The sequence below is a fragment of the Ctenocephalides felis genome, unplaced genomic scaffold (genome assembly GCF_003426905.1).
Source record: "Ctenocephalides felis isolate EL2017-DRISC unplaced genomic scaffold, ASM342690v1 CF-g0.4_SCAFFOLD_01170, whole genome shotgun sequence".
Classification (NCBI taxonomy): Eukaryota; Metazoa; Arthropoda; class Insecta; order Siphonaptera; family Pulicidae; genus Ctenocephalides; species Ctenocephalides felis.
Window position 1 is genome coordinate 42,789,755 of NW_020537324.1, and position 21,706 is coordinate 42,811,460.

At 27.6% G+C, this 21,706-nt stretch overlaps 1 protein-coding gene across 1 annotated transcript; it reads right to left on the reverse strand.

Annotated features, from left to right (window-relative positions):
• Positions 1-1,208: 1,208 nt before the first annotated feature.
• Positions 1,209-19,530, reverse strand: LOC113366442. Its single transcript, XM_026608042.1, has 9 exons — positions 19,331-19,530; positions 19,170-19,263; positions 17,943-19,105; positions 17,628-17,880; positions 16,505-16,889; positions 15,081-15,212; positions 7,643-7,818; positions 1,399-1,521; positions 1,209-1,333 (listed from the first exon to the last, which is right to left on the reverse strand). Exons 1-9 carry the CDS (start codon positions 19,438-19,440, stop codon positions 1,223-1,225), a joined length of 2,547 nt encoding a protein of 848 aa, XP_026463827.1. The 5' UTR covers positions 19,441-19,530; the 3' UTR covers positions 1,209-1,222.
• Positions 19,531-21,706: the final 2,176 nt, after the last annotated feature.

The window sequence follows — 21,706 nt, forward strand, 5'->3', positions numbered from 1 at the left end:
TTACTTTTTTGCTAATTTCAAAGCCATTTCTAATTGACTTGAATGACATTACAAAAGCAATTTGATACAATTTTGACTATAATGTTATGAATTTTTAATTTAAACTACTTGTCATAGGACCGTAATATCTTAGATGTTTTTAGGATCATGATATCTATCGTCAAACAAAAGTTTCATAAATATCGTCATAAAACAATTTTTAACACTTAATTACAAGAAAACGGCTCGGTCGACCTTACCCAAAACTAAAGTATCAATCCCAACCAATATCATTCGAACAGATTTTGATTTTTTAGAATCGATTCAGGATAGGGAGCTAAAACGTGGACGAAAAGTTTTGTAATTTTATGCAAATAAAAGGAAACGGCTCGACCGATCGTCGCACAAAACTGAGAAGCGATAATCCTGATCGAGATACATCGAATGGCTTTTAAATTTTTGAAATCGGTTCAGGTGTTTTTGAGCAAACCTCGATGAAAGGTCTAATTTTGAAAAAACGCGACTATTTTTTTCAATCTTTTTTTAGAAGACCATGATATCTATTAGCAAAAAAAAAGATTATATATATAAAGAAAATTATATAAAACCATCAATTACAAGAAATTGTGCCAGAGAAACTTTACCAAAAACTAATCAGCACGATTCCCAACCAATATCTTTCGAACGGTTTCTGAATTTTTAAAATCGATTCAGAATTGCGGAATAGAACGTTAACAAAAATTTTTTGACGGGCGTTTATCGTTCCAACACTGAGTGCTCTTCACATTTGTGTCAAAAGTCGCTTTTCTAATGTGATGAGCCAAAATTTAAATTTCACAAATTTAAAACTCATTGGAATAAATTCGATGGAGAAACCGCGATTAGTTTTGCGAGAAGATCGGCGAAGCCATTAGATTTCGAACTAGCCAATTGACTTATTCGAGGAATAAAGACAATTTATTTTAGCCCATTAATACGTGCCTTCGGTGAATACCACATTAACTCTAATAAGAAATATGTTTAATAACTTTAGATCTTAACTGCAAAACCACTTCAGTAGTAATTTTAGAGAATTAAAGAATAAGTAGAAATTTCATTTCGATTGATTTGACCTAACAGAAGAGCTATTCTAGAATGTAATGTAATGCATATGTTTTGATATTATAATCATATTTATTCATAGAACAATAACAATAATAAAATAATAATTAAAATATGAATCATACAGTGACTGAGTAGGTTCTTAATCATAAGCGACTAATTCTCCATAATACGCAGTTACAGCTATTAACTTCTTGTCCAAAAAATTTTGTTCAATTTCTACAGATGAACCAGGTCCTGCCATAAGAACCAACTGGACGAAAAAAAATTATCAGTCATGAAATATTTAACCATTTTTAACATGAAAATGTAGCATACCTGATTTGCGTCAGTGTTTCTTGGCAAAAATAAAGCAATGTTCTCAGTAATATTTCTAGTAACTGCTAATAATCGTGATCCTGACACAGGCAGCAAGCTTTTTTCAACATCGTAATAATCATCCTGAAAATAATTATTTATTAATTACTATAACGGAATAGACAAATTAGTATTGTAATACTAAATTTTTAAAATCGAATGATTCGAATCAGTTTTTTGTGACTGAACTCAAATCAAACTTATATATATATATATATATATATATATATATATATATATCTTATATATAAAATTCTTCTGTAATAATGTAAGTTTCATAATTCCTTCTAAACTATAATTCGGACTTTCATGAATCTTCCTGAAGTTTGTTCGGGAAATTTTCTAGAATGTTTTGATTCATAGAAATATAGTTAGATTGTAGAAATAAATGGAAAAAATTACAAAAAACCGCTTATCATTGTTTGCCCTTGAAAATATTTGAAGCTTAGTTTGACATTAAAAACAATTGAAGACTGTCATTTGCCAATCATTTCTATTCACTTACAGGCTAAGGCAATATTAACATATAATATATTCATGATTATGAATAAGGAAAATGTCTACATTATTAATGCCGAAAAGCAGCTGAGATGTGCCAAAAATTAAATTAATATAAGATGCAAATAATATAACATGCGCCTGACGCGCACGGCGAATCGTGTTCTCAACGTACGCGTGGTTTGCTTTTGCTTGCAATAATTTTGTTTGCGCACTTTGCGAACAGATTCGCCGTACGAATTCGTGCAAAGGAGTCGAGCCATAAGTGATTGCGCTCAAAAATATTCAATTTACGGTCGTTTTGCCTTACTATACTAAGTCACAATACAAAAAAAATTATTTAGAAGTTTCATTGTGTCAAAAATTGTAATTTTACTTTTTTCAAAATAACGTTGGGTATCGATAAAAGAACTAATTATAAGAGAAAAATGTTTAATAATGTTTTTCAAAAAAGCAAATACTTTTCAAGTTACTGGCTACTGAAAATTTGTTTCTTTTTTGCGTTTTTCATCGTTTTTTGCTAATATCTTCAAAAATATACATTTTAACGAAAATCATGTAATGGACAAAATTATATATTACGCATACGAGTACAATGTTTTTTTTTTCATTTAAATCAAATAGTTTATGAGTGCCATTACCACCAAAATTAAAAAAAAAATCGTTTTTCATCTAGAATTAACTTGGTTTGAGAGATCTTGATGGATTCTAGAAAATACCATAACATTAGTACAATCGATTTTTAAAAAACTCACGATTTCATAAAAAAATCCATTTAATAAAACAACCAATTTCTCATTATAATATCTCTGAAAGAATACGTATAAAAGTATATATATGAAAATTCAAGGTATTTTTCAGACTAATTATTGGTTTTTATTATTTTTTTGTTACACAAATATTGATAGAGTTCTAATTGTTTGAAGAGTGCGCAGCTATCCAACCGGCGTGTCTTTCGAGCCCTTTAACCCTTCGCCGTTTCAAAATAAGAGAAGTTACGGTAAAATTTATGATAAAGAAAGTTGTAGCTCATTTAATCACCTTTAAAATAGTATATTATAAGTTATGATAAAATCAGAATTAAAGGAGTTATAATCCAATTAATACGAGGGGTGGTGACGAAATGCAAATTGTTTTCACTTCTGAACTTTAGATAAAGATTAGCTGGGCATACGCTTTTTTCCTCTCCATTTACTGCAATAATTTTGTTGATAGTAGGTTGAATAGAGCACATGTGAACAAAATTTTACCAAATAATTCACTTCAAATATGAACTTAAGTAATAATGTATATTGAATTATTAGTGTGAAAAATGCAATTTAGATATTAAAATACTAAAACCCAGTTAAAATATGGTACGAAATTATAAAAATTGTAGGCAACATTATTGAAGCAATTATTTTGGGTAGAAAAATCCAAGGTGATATTGTATCTTGACCGCGCATGCTATATATTAATTCTTTCTGAATTTGTTATACTTTTTAAAAGATTTCAATTTTCAACACGTGTATCTATGCTATGACAATAAATACATGGTGATAAATTTGGAAAATAATATTTTAGCCGTGAATAAACAAAAAATCATTCATTTAAACATCCACATCTACAGGTATGTCTGAAAATATTGTATAACCCTTAAATTAAATAAAATAAATTGAGCTATTGGAAATAAATTTGTTCTATAAATCGCAGTATATAATTTTTAATATATAATTTTATTGAATATATTTTAATATTTGTTAAAGGAATAATTAAAGTGTTAACTGTGGGAATTGAGAATAATCATTTTATTTGAAACAGTACTACATTTAACATCACTCATGTATTGGTGTAAATAGTAACTCGAAAAATAATAATGATTATTTTTAACTGAACGGTGTAAATATTAGTATAGGATATTAAAAAAACGTAGAGGTGAGTACAGAACAACGTCTGTCGGGCCATTTAGTATATATATATATATATATATATATATATATGTATGTATATATATATGTATATTTCAAAGTAACTAGCAGCCCATTCGTCGAAATAAAAAGGTATAAAGTATAAAAACTTTTATTTATACGTTTCGACACAAGATGCGTGTCATCATTCAGCAACACAGGACAAAAACACTCAACAAAAATTTATTTTAAAAAATTAAACTTAATAACATATTAGAGAAAAAAACATTTTTTAGAAAAAATTATGAATAACTAAAAGATTTGAAAACTAATTTGACTAAAAGTTATGAAATACATCACTGTGAAGCTAGAAGCACGCCCATACCGAGCATCTAGACTCGAGTGAATTGAATATATATATATATATATATATATATATATATATATATATATATATATATATAGACAAATTTAAACTAAAAATAACTTATCCTACAGGAAGTTAACTAGTGGTGCATGGCATCATGCCTTAAGGCAAATTGCTGTAACTTCCCGTACCGTAACAAAATGTTCGAGGAATATTAAATGTTTTCGAAATATTTATAAATACTGTACCATTGTCTAACATTTGTAAGAATTATATAAACTGAATTGCAAAGATAAAATTATTTATTTAAAGTATATAAGTGAGCTTTACAACTTTAGCAAAAATTAAAATTTGAATTATTTTCGATATACAGAATTTTTTTTCCAAAAGCAATTGTTTTACCAACACAAGCTTGAAAGTTTTTTGAATCATTCAAATAGTTTTCTCAAAAACTGCCATTATTTGCGCATTTAGCTCCGTATCTTCGAAACGGCTGGACCTTCCTTTGCCAAAAAACTAATCACTACTTCTCCCAATCATTACGAATTTAATGTTTTTTAGATCATTCAAATCGGATGCTCCGTTCTCTCAAAAACTCGATTTCTATTTTCTGCACTTTTTGCTCGGTATCTCCGTAACGGCTGGACCTGCCTTTGCCAAAAACTAATAAGCACATCACCCTATCAATAGGAATCGAATGTTTTTTTATTCATTCAAATCGGTTGATTCGTGCGCCCGAATACGCGGACGAAAAAATTCGGCCCATTTTGATTTTCGGCCCATAACTATAACTACCCTACGGGAAGATCATAAAATGAATATAAAAAATAAAATATAAATTAACCACTTCGCATACTTGACGGCTGCAGAATGCCCCTGATGATTTCAGGAAGACGAAGCAGCCGATTTGTTGGTTCAAAAATCATTCGATTCCTAGAGATCAAGTGAGATTTTTTTCAAAAATTTCAAAAAATTTTATAGCTTTTTTTAAAAAAAATAATTTTTGGTACGGGAAGTTCCAGCAATTTGCCTGAATGCACGATATCACGCACACACCCTTGCGATTTTTTGCAGCCCAATCGTCGAATTAAAAAAAGATTAAATAACAAAATTATTTATTCCATAAAATATTTCGACACTTGATGTGTATCATCATTCAATAATCTAAAAAATATATTATATAAATTCAAAGTTGATAATAAATATAAATATATATAAAGGAGTAAATTATACATACCAAACCAGGAAAAACAACAGAAAAAAATAATTATGATAGCGGTGCATTATGGACACTGGTCAAGGTTACAAAGCATGTGTAGTGATGGAGCGGGGTGGGAGAAACGAAAGGGGAAAGAGAAACTAGCTGTAAGTGGAATTCTGTCTTAAGGCAGTTAGGGCATCGTGCCTTAAGGCAAATTGCTGGAACTTCCCGTACCAAAAATTATTATTTTTTTTTAAAAACGATTAACATTTTTGAAAAAAATTTACTTCGAAAAAATAAGATTTTTGAAAAACTATAAATTGAACAAAAAATTACTTTTTTTTGAAAAAAATTTTAACTTATTGTTAAAATCTCTATGAAATATCTGAAAATTTGATGTGCATATGTCTAAATGATCATTTTTGACCGCCAAATGGCATTTTTTTTACTTTTTTCGTTAGATCTCCGAAACCGATAGACCTGCCTTTATGAAAATTTGATCAATTCTTTATCTTGTCAATACAAGTTGAATGTTTTTTGAATTATTAAAATCGGACGCTCCGTTTGCTTAAAAACTGAGTTACCGTTTTCGGCACTTTTTGCCCCGTATCTCCGGAACGGCTAGACCTGCCTTCGCCAAAAACTAATCAGCACGTCTTCTTATCAATACGAATCGAATGTTTTTTGAATTATTCAAATCGGTTGATCCGTGTTCCCGAAATCGTCGACGAAAATTTGTATCCGCACATACATACACACACGTACATACATACATGCATACACACACACACACACACACACACACACACACACACATACATCCATTTTTTCTAAGGTATGCCAAAATGTTCAGAAACCTCTGAAACGTAAAGATACATAAAAATTTTCATTTTCGATTTTTTTGCGATTACTATAACTTACCCTACGGGAAGTTAACAAAGAAGAAATATAACGAACGAAAGATTTTAAAACTGTATAGAATTACTTTTCATGAAATTAATGATGACTTTGTAACTGTCATGTAAGAGATGAGAGGAATTACGTTTGTTGACACAAGAAGTATTAAGGAATATAAGTATAAACTCAACTATCTTTCTAAAGTCACAATTTTGGGTTTTTTGAAGAAAAAAAACTCCCGCTGATAGGGTTACTGATTCTGTTTACAGGTTGGACTGCTATGATTGCAATAGTTGTTACATTGGTGAAAGCTCCCAATATACAAGAGGGTTAATCAACATATATATAATTCTCGAAACCCAAATCAATTTAAAACGAAGAATTAACTTGAACATGTCAAATCTTTCCATCCTATACATTGAAAAAAATTGTGACCTAAGAAAGATAGTTGAGTCTTTCAACAACAATTCGCTTTGCAATGACTATAAAATAATCCTTGACCATTTTCAAAACACCACCATATCTGAATGAAGTGTGTATTTTATTATTTTATTATTTTACCAAAAACATATAGACATCAGTCTTTTTACACTTTCACAAAAAAATTGTAAACAGAATTCATTCAGTATTTAGACGTCAGTTACTAGAATGTAACAAAAAAAATGTCAAAAATCATTAGTTTTAAATTTCTAAAATTTTATATAATTTTCCTTTTACATTATTATAAAATCTTTTAGTTGTTCCATTAAATGACAGTCTCGACGAAGACCGAAACGTGTGGTTAATTAAAGCTTTTTTACAACTGCTTTAGTTTTTTTTTACTTGGTGTTACTGCCCGAATCAAAATAACTCATCAAAATATATATCAACACCAAATTCACAAACTCCAATATATATATATATATATATATATATATATATATATATATGTATATATATATATATATATATATTTATATGTGTGTGTGTGTGTTGAAGAAGTAATTTTTTATGTGGAGATATGAATGAGTTCATCTAATTGTAAGACAATACATCAAATGAAATCCAAAGACTTAAAATAAGTAATGAAATAAAGCTATGAAACATGAATAATATAGATAAATTACAAAATATTTTTGCAAGAGTAAGTTATAATACGATTGGCTCTGAGGTTCAAATAAGGCATAATTGCTCAATTTAAAACATGAAAATTTTCTCCATTAAATACAAGTTAGTGCATAAATGGGCTAAATGAGGTGCTTTGCGCTATGTAAAACATTATCTATATCCACAATTAAAGATTAATCTTTATCTCTTTACCTTTCATTTGATGTATCGCCTTACAATTAGTATATATAATAGTAAGAAATGGCTTACCTTAAGATATTGTGGTCCTCCCCATGGGGGACTTAAAAAAACTACATCAGCTACCAAGGAATCTGATAAAAGAAGAAAATCGCCTACTATAAATTCTATTCGATCTGCCACTCCATATACTGCTGCATTATGTTGAGCAATACGGATTTTCTCAGGATCAATATCGATAGCAATTACTGAAAACAACCACAAAATACCTCATGTCAATCAATCAAAATCAGGAAGCAAAAAGGCTAAATAGATCAAGTATATATATAGTATAATAAATATATGCGAGCTAACCAGGAAAACTTTATTTTACAATGTCAGGTATTTCTAGGTAATTTCTAGAGAAGCCAAGGATATACTAATTTATTGTAAGCGTTTAAGGATATATATATATATATATATATATATATATATATACTAGCTGACCCGGCAAACGCTGTTTTGCCATCAAAAATATTTTGCCGCATTGCAGAAGTTTTTATAATATACATGATATATTAATGATAATGTTATATTTTTATTACACAAATTTCTTTACATTTTGATATTTAATTCGAACGCATCATAGTGCTTTGTTTATTTTAATTTTATTTATGTCAAATAGTGAAATATTTTTAATCAATGAATAAATTAGATTTTAGTCTGAATCATCTAGTACCATTATCTAAATATATAATTTTTATATAAATATCAGATTTTTTACTTTTGCATTTAATTGAAAAATATTGAATGTCAATTTCATATATCCAATATGCACTAAATTTTTAAATGCCAAAATATTTCCTTTTTGGTTCGAAATTTAATATAATATGATATAATTTATATCTATAATTTGATTGCCAATATTGCCTATAACATAACTTGGAATAATTAATTTATTTGTATCTTATTGAAGTCGTTAAAAATTCATTTTTTTTTGAACTGTCAGAATTTTGTTTATGATTAATGTTAAATTCAATATGTCGCTTTTTTATTGTGATCTATAACGTTTTAATCACTTATCATATAAATTTTCGACTGCAAATTGATATTCATACTATCCCTGAAACTAACATGGATAAAGTTCTGAGAAATCCGAGTCCAAATCTATAAAATGTTTGATTTTTGGCACTTTTATTAATTTTTTATCAATTTTCGTACTGTAAAATAATGGATGATTATTTATCAAAATTATAATATTTAGACTATAATTTTAGATGTATACTTTTTATTTTGGCATTGAATTATTTTCATTGAAATCAAGTGAAACATAAATATATTTATTCGATATTTATATAAAACATATAATTAAAATATGCATTAAAATAATATGTCATTTTATAAATAGTATTTATTACTTTGGTGCTTGATATGGGTATCAATTTGTAATAAAATATATTCTTTCTGACAAATAGTTAAAAACTTATTATAATTTTCAAAATTATTTGACATTTCATACTTCAAAAATTAATTCACTCGCATCATAGCGTTTTGTTTATTATACTTTTGTCATGTCAAATACGTCAATATTTATTTTTTATAAATTAATAATTATTTTAAGTCATCAATGAATATATTATATGATTGTTAAATTCATAAAAAAGTGCAAATTCAACACAGGAATATTGTGGAAATAAATATTTTTTTACGTAAAGATCTGATTTTTGACATTTGCATTTCATTTCAAATTAATTATAACTGTCAAAATATTTTCTTTTGGATCGAAATTTAATATAATTTGATATAATATTTAGTTTGTCTAGTTTGTTTTTGTCAGATTGCAATGATACCTTCAGATTGTACTATTCCATTTAAGAGGTTACAATTTTCTGTATGATTAACTTTTGCGATGGCAATCAAAATTTATCTCAACTCATATAATAATAATATTTTATTTTGATTACACAAATTTCTTTACACTTCGTTAATTAACTCGAACGCATGATGCAGGTGTTTTGTTTATTTTAATTTTGTTTGTCATTTTTTTTTTAAATTAATGAATAAATCAGGTTTCAGTCTAAATTAACAAATCAGTATCTTTATCTGAATATACAATTTTTTATATAAATATTTGATTTTTTACATTTTCATTTAATTGAAAAACAGTGAATGTCAATTTCATATATTCAATATGCAGTATATTTGTAAATGTCAAAATATTTCCTTTTTGATCGAAAATTAATATATGATATTTATTTTACAATATTGTGTTGTATCTATAATTTGTTCGGCAATATAACTTGGAATAATTAATTTATTTGTTTCTTATTGAAGTCGTTAAACATTTTTTTTGTGAAATGTCAAATTTTTGTTTATGATTAATTTTAAATTCAATATGTCGCTTTTTTATTCTGATCTCTGATCTATAAGGTTTTGATGAAGTTTTGGTATCCGAAATAATTTGGTAAGCTAATCAAATAAATATAAACTGTAAATCTATTTATATAATTATTTTCATAAATATTGACAAATGACATTTGACGATTTTCATGTCAACATTAATTCAAATTTATAAACATTGACTTTTAATTAGATTTAAAACTATAAATTGTGATTTTGAATATAGCATTTCATCTAATTTGGATATAAATGCTGGTAATATCTATATATGTATGTTTTTGAATTAAATTTTTTGAACTGTCAAATTTTTTTTTTCAAAAATCATAAATCTTTTTTTCTCGAGTTTTCCATACATTTTGACATTTGTCATTTTAGTGTTTTGTTTTTTTTTTTGGCCATTTTCTGTCAAAATTTTTAGAAATTTATAAAAATTATATATTTATATTTTAAATTTACTTTTCAAAATTTCCTATAACCTAAGTTGGATATATATGCACACAATGATCCAATAAAATTTAAAATCGGTCCAGTAGTTTGGGCGTCCATCGCGAACCAACATCGTGACACGAGATTTATATATATACTAGCTGACCCGACAGACGTTCTGTACTCATGTCTACAATTTTTCAATTTTTTATACTAATATTTACTGCTTAGTTAAAAATAATAATTACTGTTTTTTGAATTACTATTTACACCAATACACGAGTGATGTTGAATGTAGAACTATTTCAAATAAAATGATTGTTCTTAATTCCCACAGTTAACACTTTAATTATTCATTTAACAAATATTAAAAAATGTTCAATAAAATTGTATATTAAAAATTATACACTGCGATTTATAGAACAAATTTATTTCCAATAGCTCAATTTATTTTATTGCATTTAAGGGTTATATAGTATTTTTAGTCATACCTGTAGATGTGGATGTATAAATGAATGATTTTTTGTTTATTCACGACTAAAACATCGATTTTCCAAATTTATCACACTAAAAATGATCGTCTGCCTTTGTGATTTATGTCACAGCATAAGATACACGTGTTGAAAATTGAAATCTTTTAAAAAGTACAACAAATTCAGAAAGAATTAATATATAGCATTCGCGGCAAAGGTGCAATATCACCTTTTATTTTTTGAAATAAAAGGTTGCCTATAATTTTTATAATTTCGTACCATATTTTAACTGGCTTTTAGTAATTTTAATATCTAAATTACATTTTTTTCTCCAATAAATCAATATACATTATTGCTTAAGTTTATATTTGAAGTGAATTAATTTGTCAAATCCTGTTCACATGTGCTCTATTCAACTTACAATCAACAAAATTATTGCTCTGTGAATTTTTTTAATGTGCTCCAATTTACTTGATATTTTGGAAATAGGCTTATCTTTATCTTAATTTCAATGTTTTTAACAATTTGCACTCCGTCACCATCCACAGCATTAATTGGATTATTACTCTTAATTCTGATTTTATCAGAACTTGTAATACACTATTTTAAAGGTGATTAAATGAGCTACAACTTTCTCTATCATTAATTTACCGTAACTTCTCTTATTGTAAAACGGCGAAGGGTTAAAGGGCTCGAAAGACCTCTGGTTGGACAGCTCCTTAATTAATCATACATCTATCAATATTTGTGTAACGAAAAAATAATAAACAATAATAATTAGTCAGAAAAATACCTCGAATTTTCTTATATATATACTTTTATACGTATTCTTTCAGAGATATTATGATGAGAAATTGGTTGTTTTTTTTTAAATGTTTTTTTTTCATGAAATCATGAGTTTTTTGAGAATCATTTGTACTAAAGTTGTGGTATTTTCTAGAATCCATCAAGATCTCTTAAACCAAGTTAATTCTAGATTGAATACGATTATTTTTAATTTTGGTGGATATGGCACTCAAAGTATTTGATTTAAATGAAAAAAAAAAACATTGCATGCGTCCTTTATCTGCATGATAGCTCACTCATTTTACACGCAGAAGTACTCATTTTAAAGCTTATTTTGAGCACTATAAAAACCCATTTTCATATCTAGCCTAATAATGTTCCTAAAACACTATAAAATAACGATTTATTAAGATTTTAATTGATATAATTCTGTTCATTACATGATTTTCGTTAAAATGTATATTTTTGAAGGTGTTAGCAAAAAATGATGAAAAACGCAAAAAAGAAACAAATATTCAGTAGCCAGTAACTTGAAAAGTATTTCCTTTTTTGAAAAACATTATTAAATATTTTTCTCGTATAATTAGTTCTTTTATCAATACCCAACGTTATTTTGAAAAAAGTAAAATTACACCACTGAAAAGAAATGTCATCCACCCGAGAAGTGGTAAAGGAGTCTAAATTGTTTTCACTTCTGAAGAGTAAGATGAACCTAGTTCCAAAATTCCAAACGAATTGGAAAATAGTAAAAATTTCAGACCCAAAGCGCTCCATTGAGTAAATATTCCGTACCCAATGACAAACATATGAATTTTTGACACAATGAAACTTCTAAATAATTTTTTTTGTATTGTGACTTAGTATAGTAAGGCAAAACGACTGCAAATTGAATATGTTTGAGCGCAATCACTTATGGCTCGCTCCTTTGCGCGAATTCGTATGGCGAATCTGTTCGCAAAGTGCGCAAACAAAATTATTGCAAGCAAAAGCAAACACACGCGCACGTCAGACGCATGCGCAGACTGCATCACTTGTCAAATGCATGTTATATTATTTGCATCTTATATTAATTTAATTTTTGGCACATCTCAGCTGCTTTTCGGCATTAATAATGTAGACATTACATTTTCCTTATTCATAATTATGAATTTATTATATTCTAATATCGCCTTAGCCTATAAGTGAATAGAAATGTTTGGCAAATGACAGTCCTCAATTGTTTTTAATGTCAAACTAAGCTTCAAATATTTTCAAGGGCAAACAATGATAAGCGGTTTTTTGTAATTTTTTCTATTTATTTCTACAATTTAACTATATTTCTATGAATCAAAACATTCTAAAAAATTTCCCGAACAAACTTCAGGAAGATTCATGAAAATCCGAATTATAGTTTAGGAGGAAATATGAAACTTACATTGTTACAGAAGAATTTTATATATAAGATATATATATATATATATATATATATATATATAGTGGCGGCGCTAGACCATTCGTGGGCGTCGGCGGAATTCGTTTGCGAGGCCCCCCTTTTTTACCAGTTGCAAGTTGACTAGTGGTGCATGGCATCGTGCCTAAAGGCAAATTGCTGAAACTTTTCGTGCCGTAATTTAAATTTTTGAAAAGCTTTAAAAAAATTTTAAAAGTGAAAGAAATTGACTTTTTCTAATTTGAAATATTTTGTTGAAAATTTCGAACTTTTTTTCAAAGCAATCAAGTTGCGTTAGCTGCTTAGAGACGAAATATCGAAGCGCGTAAACGCCACGTTGCAGTCTAACTTAACTCACTATTAATTAAAATCTTTATAAAATATCTGATAATTTGATGTGCATATGCCAAATGGCTTTTGTTGTGCTTTTTTACTGGATTTCCAAAACCGCTAGACCTGCCCTTCCTATAAATGTAATCAGTTTGGCACTTTTTGCCCCGTATCTTCAAAACGGCTTATCCTGCCTTTGCCAAAAACTAATCATCACGTCTTCTTACCTTCAATACATATCAAATGTTTCCTGAATTTTTCAAATTGGTTGAGCCATGTTCGCGAAATGTCGACGAAAATTTTGCCAAAATGTTCAGAAATCTTTAAAGATATATAAAAAATTTTGTTTTCGATTTTTTTGCGATTACTATAACTGTATATGAGATTTATTTTTAATCAGATAAATACACCAATTGAAATAGGCAAAAATTACACAAGTTAAAATAAACAAACTCTTCGGCAAAAATGGTTTGTTCTCCAGCTACTAGAAAAGCACTAAAATTAAATAATTATCCCGAAAAAGTTTCCTTTTTGCTAAACCATTTGATTAGCAAATTTTATGTTTTTTCGATCATTATGAATGAAAAATGGTTGGAAATCACCGACTTAATAACTAATTAGACAAAATTTTGCATCTGCAAGTGATTAATTAGATTTAAAAAATCTATAATCATACTAATTTGAGTGCACAATTCCGCACATCACATAATAGGTACACATCGTCTAAAAGCTCGTCCGATTAGTCTAAAATTCAATGAGTTTTTGTAATTAATCATTTATCGTAGTTCCATAAAATTTATGTTAGATGAGACTATAATTTTTATCTATAAGTTTTTTTTGAAAAAAGATTTTTACAATAGATTAGGAAGAAACTGTGCGGTCGATCTTGACGAAAAACTATTCAGCACGATCGCCAACTGAAAACTTTCGATCAGTTTTTTGAATTTTCAAAATTGGTTCAGAAATGTCAAAATGTCGTTTACTTAAGAGTCTTTAATTTTTTGTCGACGACATCAGAGCGGATCAACCGATATAAAGGATGTAAAAAACATTCGATTCGTGTTGATATATTGTCAAAGTCAGGTTCAGCGGTTTCGGAGATACAAAAATAGTTCAAAAGGTTATCAATTTTATTTGAAAAAACTGATCATCCCAATAGAATGATTGAAAAAATATATTGCTTGTGTTGACGGTGTGAAACAATGATTAGTTCCAGATTAACAGTTTTTGTTATTATATCATTGTTATTTCTCATTGATCAATTTTTATTGATCATTGATTACTTTTATTCCTCAAATATTTAATTACTGTTTCGATACGTTAAGAATCCCACTCGTATATATTCCCAAAAAGAACGATGATTTACATTGTGCTCACATAAGAAATACACAAATATAAACAACCAGAGAATTAGCTCGCGCAAAGTTGTTTAGATTTAATAATCTATAGTGTTGACAGACGATATTAGATAATGTACATAAAAGATAAGAGAGTAGAAAAATGATAGTGCCTGTAAACCACTAATCACCTTCTTTACTCGCACAACCGTATGAAAATTAACTAAATTTTAAATAATTAAAATCTTTCCGGAGCCTCTTGCGAGGCCCCCTCCCAGGCACGAGGCCGTCGGCGGTAGATATATATATATGTTTGTGTATATGTAATGTGCGTGTGTTCTTGCTCTCACCTCTTTCACAAATCATGGCAAATTGTATTGCATTGCCCCCCGCCCCGCAGAATGCATCGATGATCAGATCGCATCTACATCTCTGCGCAGTATGTTGTGCAACTTTTTCTGGACTCACTGAGTACCAGCTTTCTGCAATTGCATTACAAATTCTTCAAGTTAAAGCATGAAGTATACCAAAATAAGAAAAACTAGGTTACTACTACATTTTGATTTAAGCGAGTTACAGGATTTTTTCCATATATGTAAATAATAGACTAAATTAAGCAGAAGTAAGATTTAGCTATTTAAAAAACATTTTCAACTATTTATTTCAAAAATAAAGTTTTCACCCTCACAATGTGATGTCCAATTGGTCTTTTAAATTATAATTTGAAATACACATTTGAATGTATTAAAAGTGAGTCCATTATTCGAAACTTAAATAAATTTTTATATTTCAAACTCTTTTCATAAAACTATAATATTTTAGGATATTTGTTTAGAACACGAACTTTATTGCAATGTCGAGTTTCAGTAGTCACGCAAAAAAAATCTTTTAACATTTAATTAACAAATGAACACGATTTCCAACTAATATCTCTCAAACAGTTTTTATATTATCTATAATGGTAAAGATTTTAATTTGCGAAATCGTTAGCAATAAATATTGCACTTCTCTGATATTTCTGAAAAAATGGATTCTGGAAAATGGATGACAAAAGATCCAATTTTGCCTCACAAGCACAGCATTTCCAATTTTAATCTCAAGCAATTTAAAATGACTTGAAATGTTGAGGTAACAAAATTAGCAAGTCAGATTATCTGGTAAAAATATGAACTACTCTTTTTGCAAATCAATAAAATTATGTGATAAAAATCATATGTTAGTAGTTAGTTACAGGTTTTATTAATAATTCTATGATTTTCTGACAATTACACTGAAAGATATGTAGAGCAGCCAAACTGCAAGATTTTATATACTTCAAACTTTTTATATTAAAGATAATGACAAAACAATGATCAATTTTATTTGCACAAATATTGAATGTTTGTTCTATTAATAGAACCATGATTCCAAATATTATTTAATACAGTTTAGTGATGCAGAAGTGTTTCATTATCGATTATTGTGAATTAATTTGAATTATCAATCATTTTTGGATAGTAAACTATGTTTACAATATTTACTTTGTCAAGAATATTAGTCAAATTCAACAATTTTGATCGCTTCGATTATATTTATTAAATAAATACATGATGGGCTTTTTTTTTGGTCTTGGCTTTCATTTGTCCATTTATAGACTTGGCTCGAGTTGATTCGAATCATTTGGATCACGAAAATTTGAATAACAAATGTATGTTAATTATATTTTATAACATAATACTTAATGTAATGGCACATTTAATTATTTTAATAAATATGTAGATTGAGAAATTTTTACCTGCATCCATCAGTATGCCCTCATCAAATTTTGAAAATAATGAATATCTTTTGTACCAGTATTTAATAAGATTTTGATTACATTCAGATTCGGAAAGTAGTTTTAAAATCTTCTTTGGTTTTTTTCTTTTTTTCCTTTCACGTTTTGTTTTACCATTGGCATCCAACAAACATCTGGTACATTTTTCTTCACTAACATTAGTAGCATTGAGTTGACAAGAATCATTGAAGTGCTGCTCAAATTCAGTATTGCAAGAAGAGCAAGACATATTTAAATCCAAGATATTATTTGTTAATTTTTGTGCGGTAGGTGAAGTTTTATTAATCTTTTTTAGGCACTCCTCATCTGAAGAATTTAGTTCTGATGACTCTTTATCAACATTCAACTGTAAACAATAAAAGATTCTTCATAACAACTTCAAAATAAAAAGTATAGATATAAATGGATTTCTGCCATGAAGCAAGTTGATTATGGTTCTCTATATCATTTTTTTTTCAATAATGATTATTTACATGCAGTATGTTGTTTGTATGTATGTATGTTTAGTCAAAATCTAGTTTGATCTAAAGTCTCAGTATTTTTTGGGGCAAAAACCAGCCCAATGTTTATCAACTCAAAAAATATATGTAAATAATTTATTATTATCTTTTAATTATGAAAAAATCAGTTGAACAGAATTCAATTCAATTCTATTATATAATGAATAAATTTAAAATTTTCAAAATAGATTCAAGACTATTAAGTATAATAATTATGATTAAATCGATAAACAACCTTAGACATCAATAAATAAGCTGAAAATTAAGCTAAACAGAAAAACTCTTGCTTGATATTTACACAACATTCAATGAACATAATTTTTAAGAAATAAAATTGCTGGTGGAGAACGTTTTGACAAAATGTGACCCTCAATATTTAACTTTATTTTACCACAAAAATATGGCAATAAATTTTATATTGTATCAAACTGTTTTATAAGGTTTTCAAATTTTGCAAATCTATGAAAATAATTTTATTTTTCAAATTTAATACTAGAATTCTACAACAATAAAATGCATTTTATAAATTTACATTTTAAAATATTTCAGCTTTTTTAATGCAGTAAATAAATAATAATACTCACATTGTTTAAACTTTTAGAAGGATTTCCTTCGTCATCAAAATAAACATGTAAGGGCTCTTCTCGTAATAAAGCAGTTTCATTTCTATGAAGTTTAAATTTTAAATATTTATTTTGAAGACGAATATTTTTCTTTCTATAAAGAACTTCGGCATCTTGTAAAAATTGCTCTTGATATGTATTATTTCCAGAAAAACCAAAACCCATAAATGAAAAGGCTGCTTTTGCATTTTTTAATGCATCATGGTCTTGTTTACTAAAATAAATAAATTTTTAATTTCACAAAGTTATATAAACATTATATATTATATAACATACTCCAAATTCGTAGTATCTTTATTCTTAACATCAATATTAAGGTTATGATGTGCTTCTTGATTTTTTACTGCGTTTTCTGATATATGAGAATTATTGAATTGTTTCATTACAGTTTCTGTATTATCTTGTTTGCTGTTACAATTAATTTTCCATTCATCAATGTTTGCTGAATTGAGGTTTTTTAATAATGCTCCAACAGACATTACATATTTATTGCTTTTATTTTTTTCTCGCAATCTTTTATTTTTTACTTTAGAAAATAAATTTTCATGGGCTGGTGCAGGTGCAATAATGGCATCATCATTTTTATTTTCATTAAATAACATATGTTCAGTAATATATAATGCATAATGCTTTGCATATAATTCTTCAACATGTTTTTTCCACAATAATTGCCAATATTGATCTGAATCCATTGCATTATCACAATCTTGTGTTGATGAGCTTGATGAATTATCCGGCCAAGAGCTACTGATTTCAGGCTCAAACATAATGGCATCTGCAGAGTTTTTTGAGCTTTCTGAAGTCACAATACTGCTATTCCACTCGAAACTTGACAAAGTCAATTGGGTTACATTAGTCATAGAATCTGTATCTATATTACTCATGGGAACACTATTAGAGGATGCACACCTAGGTTGTGCTGAGGGATCAACACTGCTATTAATATCTAAATAATTATCGCTGTTGGATGGGATACCGGAATTAGAACTATTGCCAAGAGTTGTAATTAAAGTTAGATTTGTTGTATTATTTGGTGATGAACTATTTCGATTAATGCTATCATTAGGGTCTAGCAGATTCGTATTGATATTTTGCTTAGAAAATTCTGGATCTATATATTCACTATATTTCTCAATCCAAGAAGCCCATATTAATCTCTCACCATTCAATGTCCAGTATTTATCCCATGTTTGGCATTCTAAATATTTTCTACTCTCTAAATATTCTGCACTTTCATCATATTTCCTTGTTTCATATAAATTTGATTTATGTTTCCCCATATCACTTATTTGATCATTACAATAATATTCAGATAAATCAGCTCCACTATCACTTGACTGAATTTCCATTTGAGTTTTACTACCAGTATTACACAATTCTTGAGATTCACATTCATCAGGTGAAAAAATTGCACTTATTCTATCTGTATCAATATCATTCTAAAATAAAATAAAATAAAATAAAAGATATATTAATATTTGTAATATGTGACCATATAATTACCTCATTCTCAACTTCGATTTCATTGAAGGATCCAGACTCATCATTAGTGTCGTTGCAACCATTATGTTCATAATTAATATATGCTAAACTATTCCTGTAATAAAAATATAAAATAACTAAATTATTCTGTAAAAAATATATTGATGGAAAGTTATTCTGACCTGCAAAGTACTCTACTGCAAACACAATATATATATCCTAAGTTCTCAACAGCATTAGAATCGTTTAAAATGAAACTTAATTCAGCTAATATAGTAACTTCAGATACCATAATTCGTAACTTAGAAAAGTATTACGATAGCTATTTGAAATTTTGTTTAAAAAAAATTCTGTTACTATGTTTAACACAAAAAAATCTAAAAATTACATCCTGAACAGAGTGGTTTTATTTTAAAATGTTTTCACTATCTTTATTAAAATTGGTGAGTATCTTAAATATTATAATTCTGATTACACAGCTATGGATGGCACAAGATTAAGTCAAATATAAATAATCACCCTAGATAAAACATAATGCTTATCATATCGCTAAAATGTAACCTAATATTTCTTCCAGTTTCTTTTTCATAACATTTGTCAGAATGACATTTAGCAAAGTTGGAACAAAGGTCCGCGTGGGGCGCGAGGATCGCCCAACTATTTTGCTATGCTTATTTATCTATGGGCAAGAGTAAAGGCATAGGCATAGATAAACAAGTATAATAGATCGCTATGTCTGGCGGTTTGACGTTACCTCGATTGGAATACAAATTTTTAAAAATAGATGGCAGCACATGTATAATATTTAAATTACCCCTGGTTTTGCTTCTTAATTAGTACGTATCGTATACAGCCCCAAAAACCTGAATAATTTTTAATATTGGAAATAAGAACAAATCATACGAAATACAAAATATATATTTTCAAAGATATTACATATGTTGAAAGAACAATTAAAATTATGTTTATATTAACAATTATAATTACAGTTATAGAATGTTTGAAAATATAATAATTATTATACATAATTATAAAAGTATTATAATTTCACAATTATGCTTAAATAAAATATTTCAAAAACTAAATATCTAAGTGAAGAAAATCACAGAAGTATTTAACTAAACTAAGCACAAATAACTGACTAATATTAATTACTTAATGACTAATATTAATATATTAAAATCTTAAAAACTAAGAAGAAACTACAAGCACAGGAGCACGCAATGAAATTACAAATTTAGAAGGAATGACAAATAATACAAAAATTTAAAGGGTTAAGAAAAAAACAAATAATTTGTTAAAAAGTACAAATACTTCACAAACAAAAAAGTCCTAAAAACATAAAATATATATATTGATATCAAAATTGAGAGAAATTCAAATTCCTAGGATTAAAACTCATTTACAAGACATTGTTCTTTATTAATTCTGCATGTAATAGTTATTTCGCTATCTAATGAATTAATAGTAAAGTTGCATTTAACAAAACCTTTGAATAGTTACTGTACGAGTGTTTTATAACATTACATTTAGCCATGTTCCATCATGAAAACATTATCATTGAAATTGCCATAAAAGATCAACAAAGTGTTTACAATGAACAGAATAATGTTTTATGCACATACAATTGTTTATGAATCAAAAGATAAAAGCAATATTTTTGATTCCCAAGGTCGGTAACAAATATATCTTGAATTTAAACATTATATTGGGATGTTACACAAGTTTTATTTGAAGAATATTATAACACTAATCTTCAATCAAAATACATTAAAATATTATGTATGGTATAGACTCTCTTTATAAGTGTTTACATTTGCTAATGTAATAGATAATCTTATTAAATATAACAATGAACTTACGTTGATGAACATTTAAACCAATACTAGTTTACTTTATAAGTGTTCACATTTGCTAATGTAATAGATAATCTTATTAAATATAACAATGAACTTACGTTGATGAACATTTAAACCAATACTAGTTTACTTATTAAGTGTTTACATTTGCTAATGTAATAGATAATCTTATTAAATATAACAATAAACTTACGTTGATGAACATTTAAACCATACTAGCTGAATAACTGTTTTGCAACTTCAACAATATGAGATTCAATCCAATCATATAACAATTCCGAAGATAATGGTATTTCATCAAACATCAAAACACAGTATCTGCTACTAATACTTTTTAAAAGAAATAGCTGAACCTAATGTTTTAAATAGACACTCATAAATACCGCTATACACTTGTATCTCTGAATGCAACTTTCTCAATGTTTGAGGACATGGCAAAATAAATATTTGTCTCCAAAAATAGTAGACCTTTGGAGACTTTTTGTACGACTTATTCCTTAAATTATTGCATTGTTTATGAATCCTTCTTGTCATTACATATTGCATTCCTTGGTTGTCAAAAGTACTCCTGCGCTTTGTTCGTGCATTTTGCAGCAATTTGCAGGTACCGCCAAGACACCTATTCAATATAATAACATGTTGACATATCTTGATTATATATAATTATTGCTGCAATTATTATTAAAAAATACCTTTGCG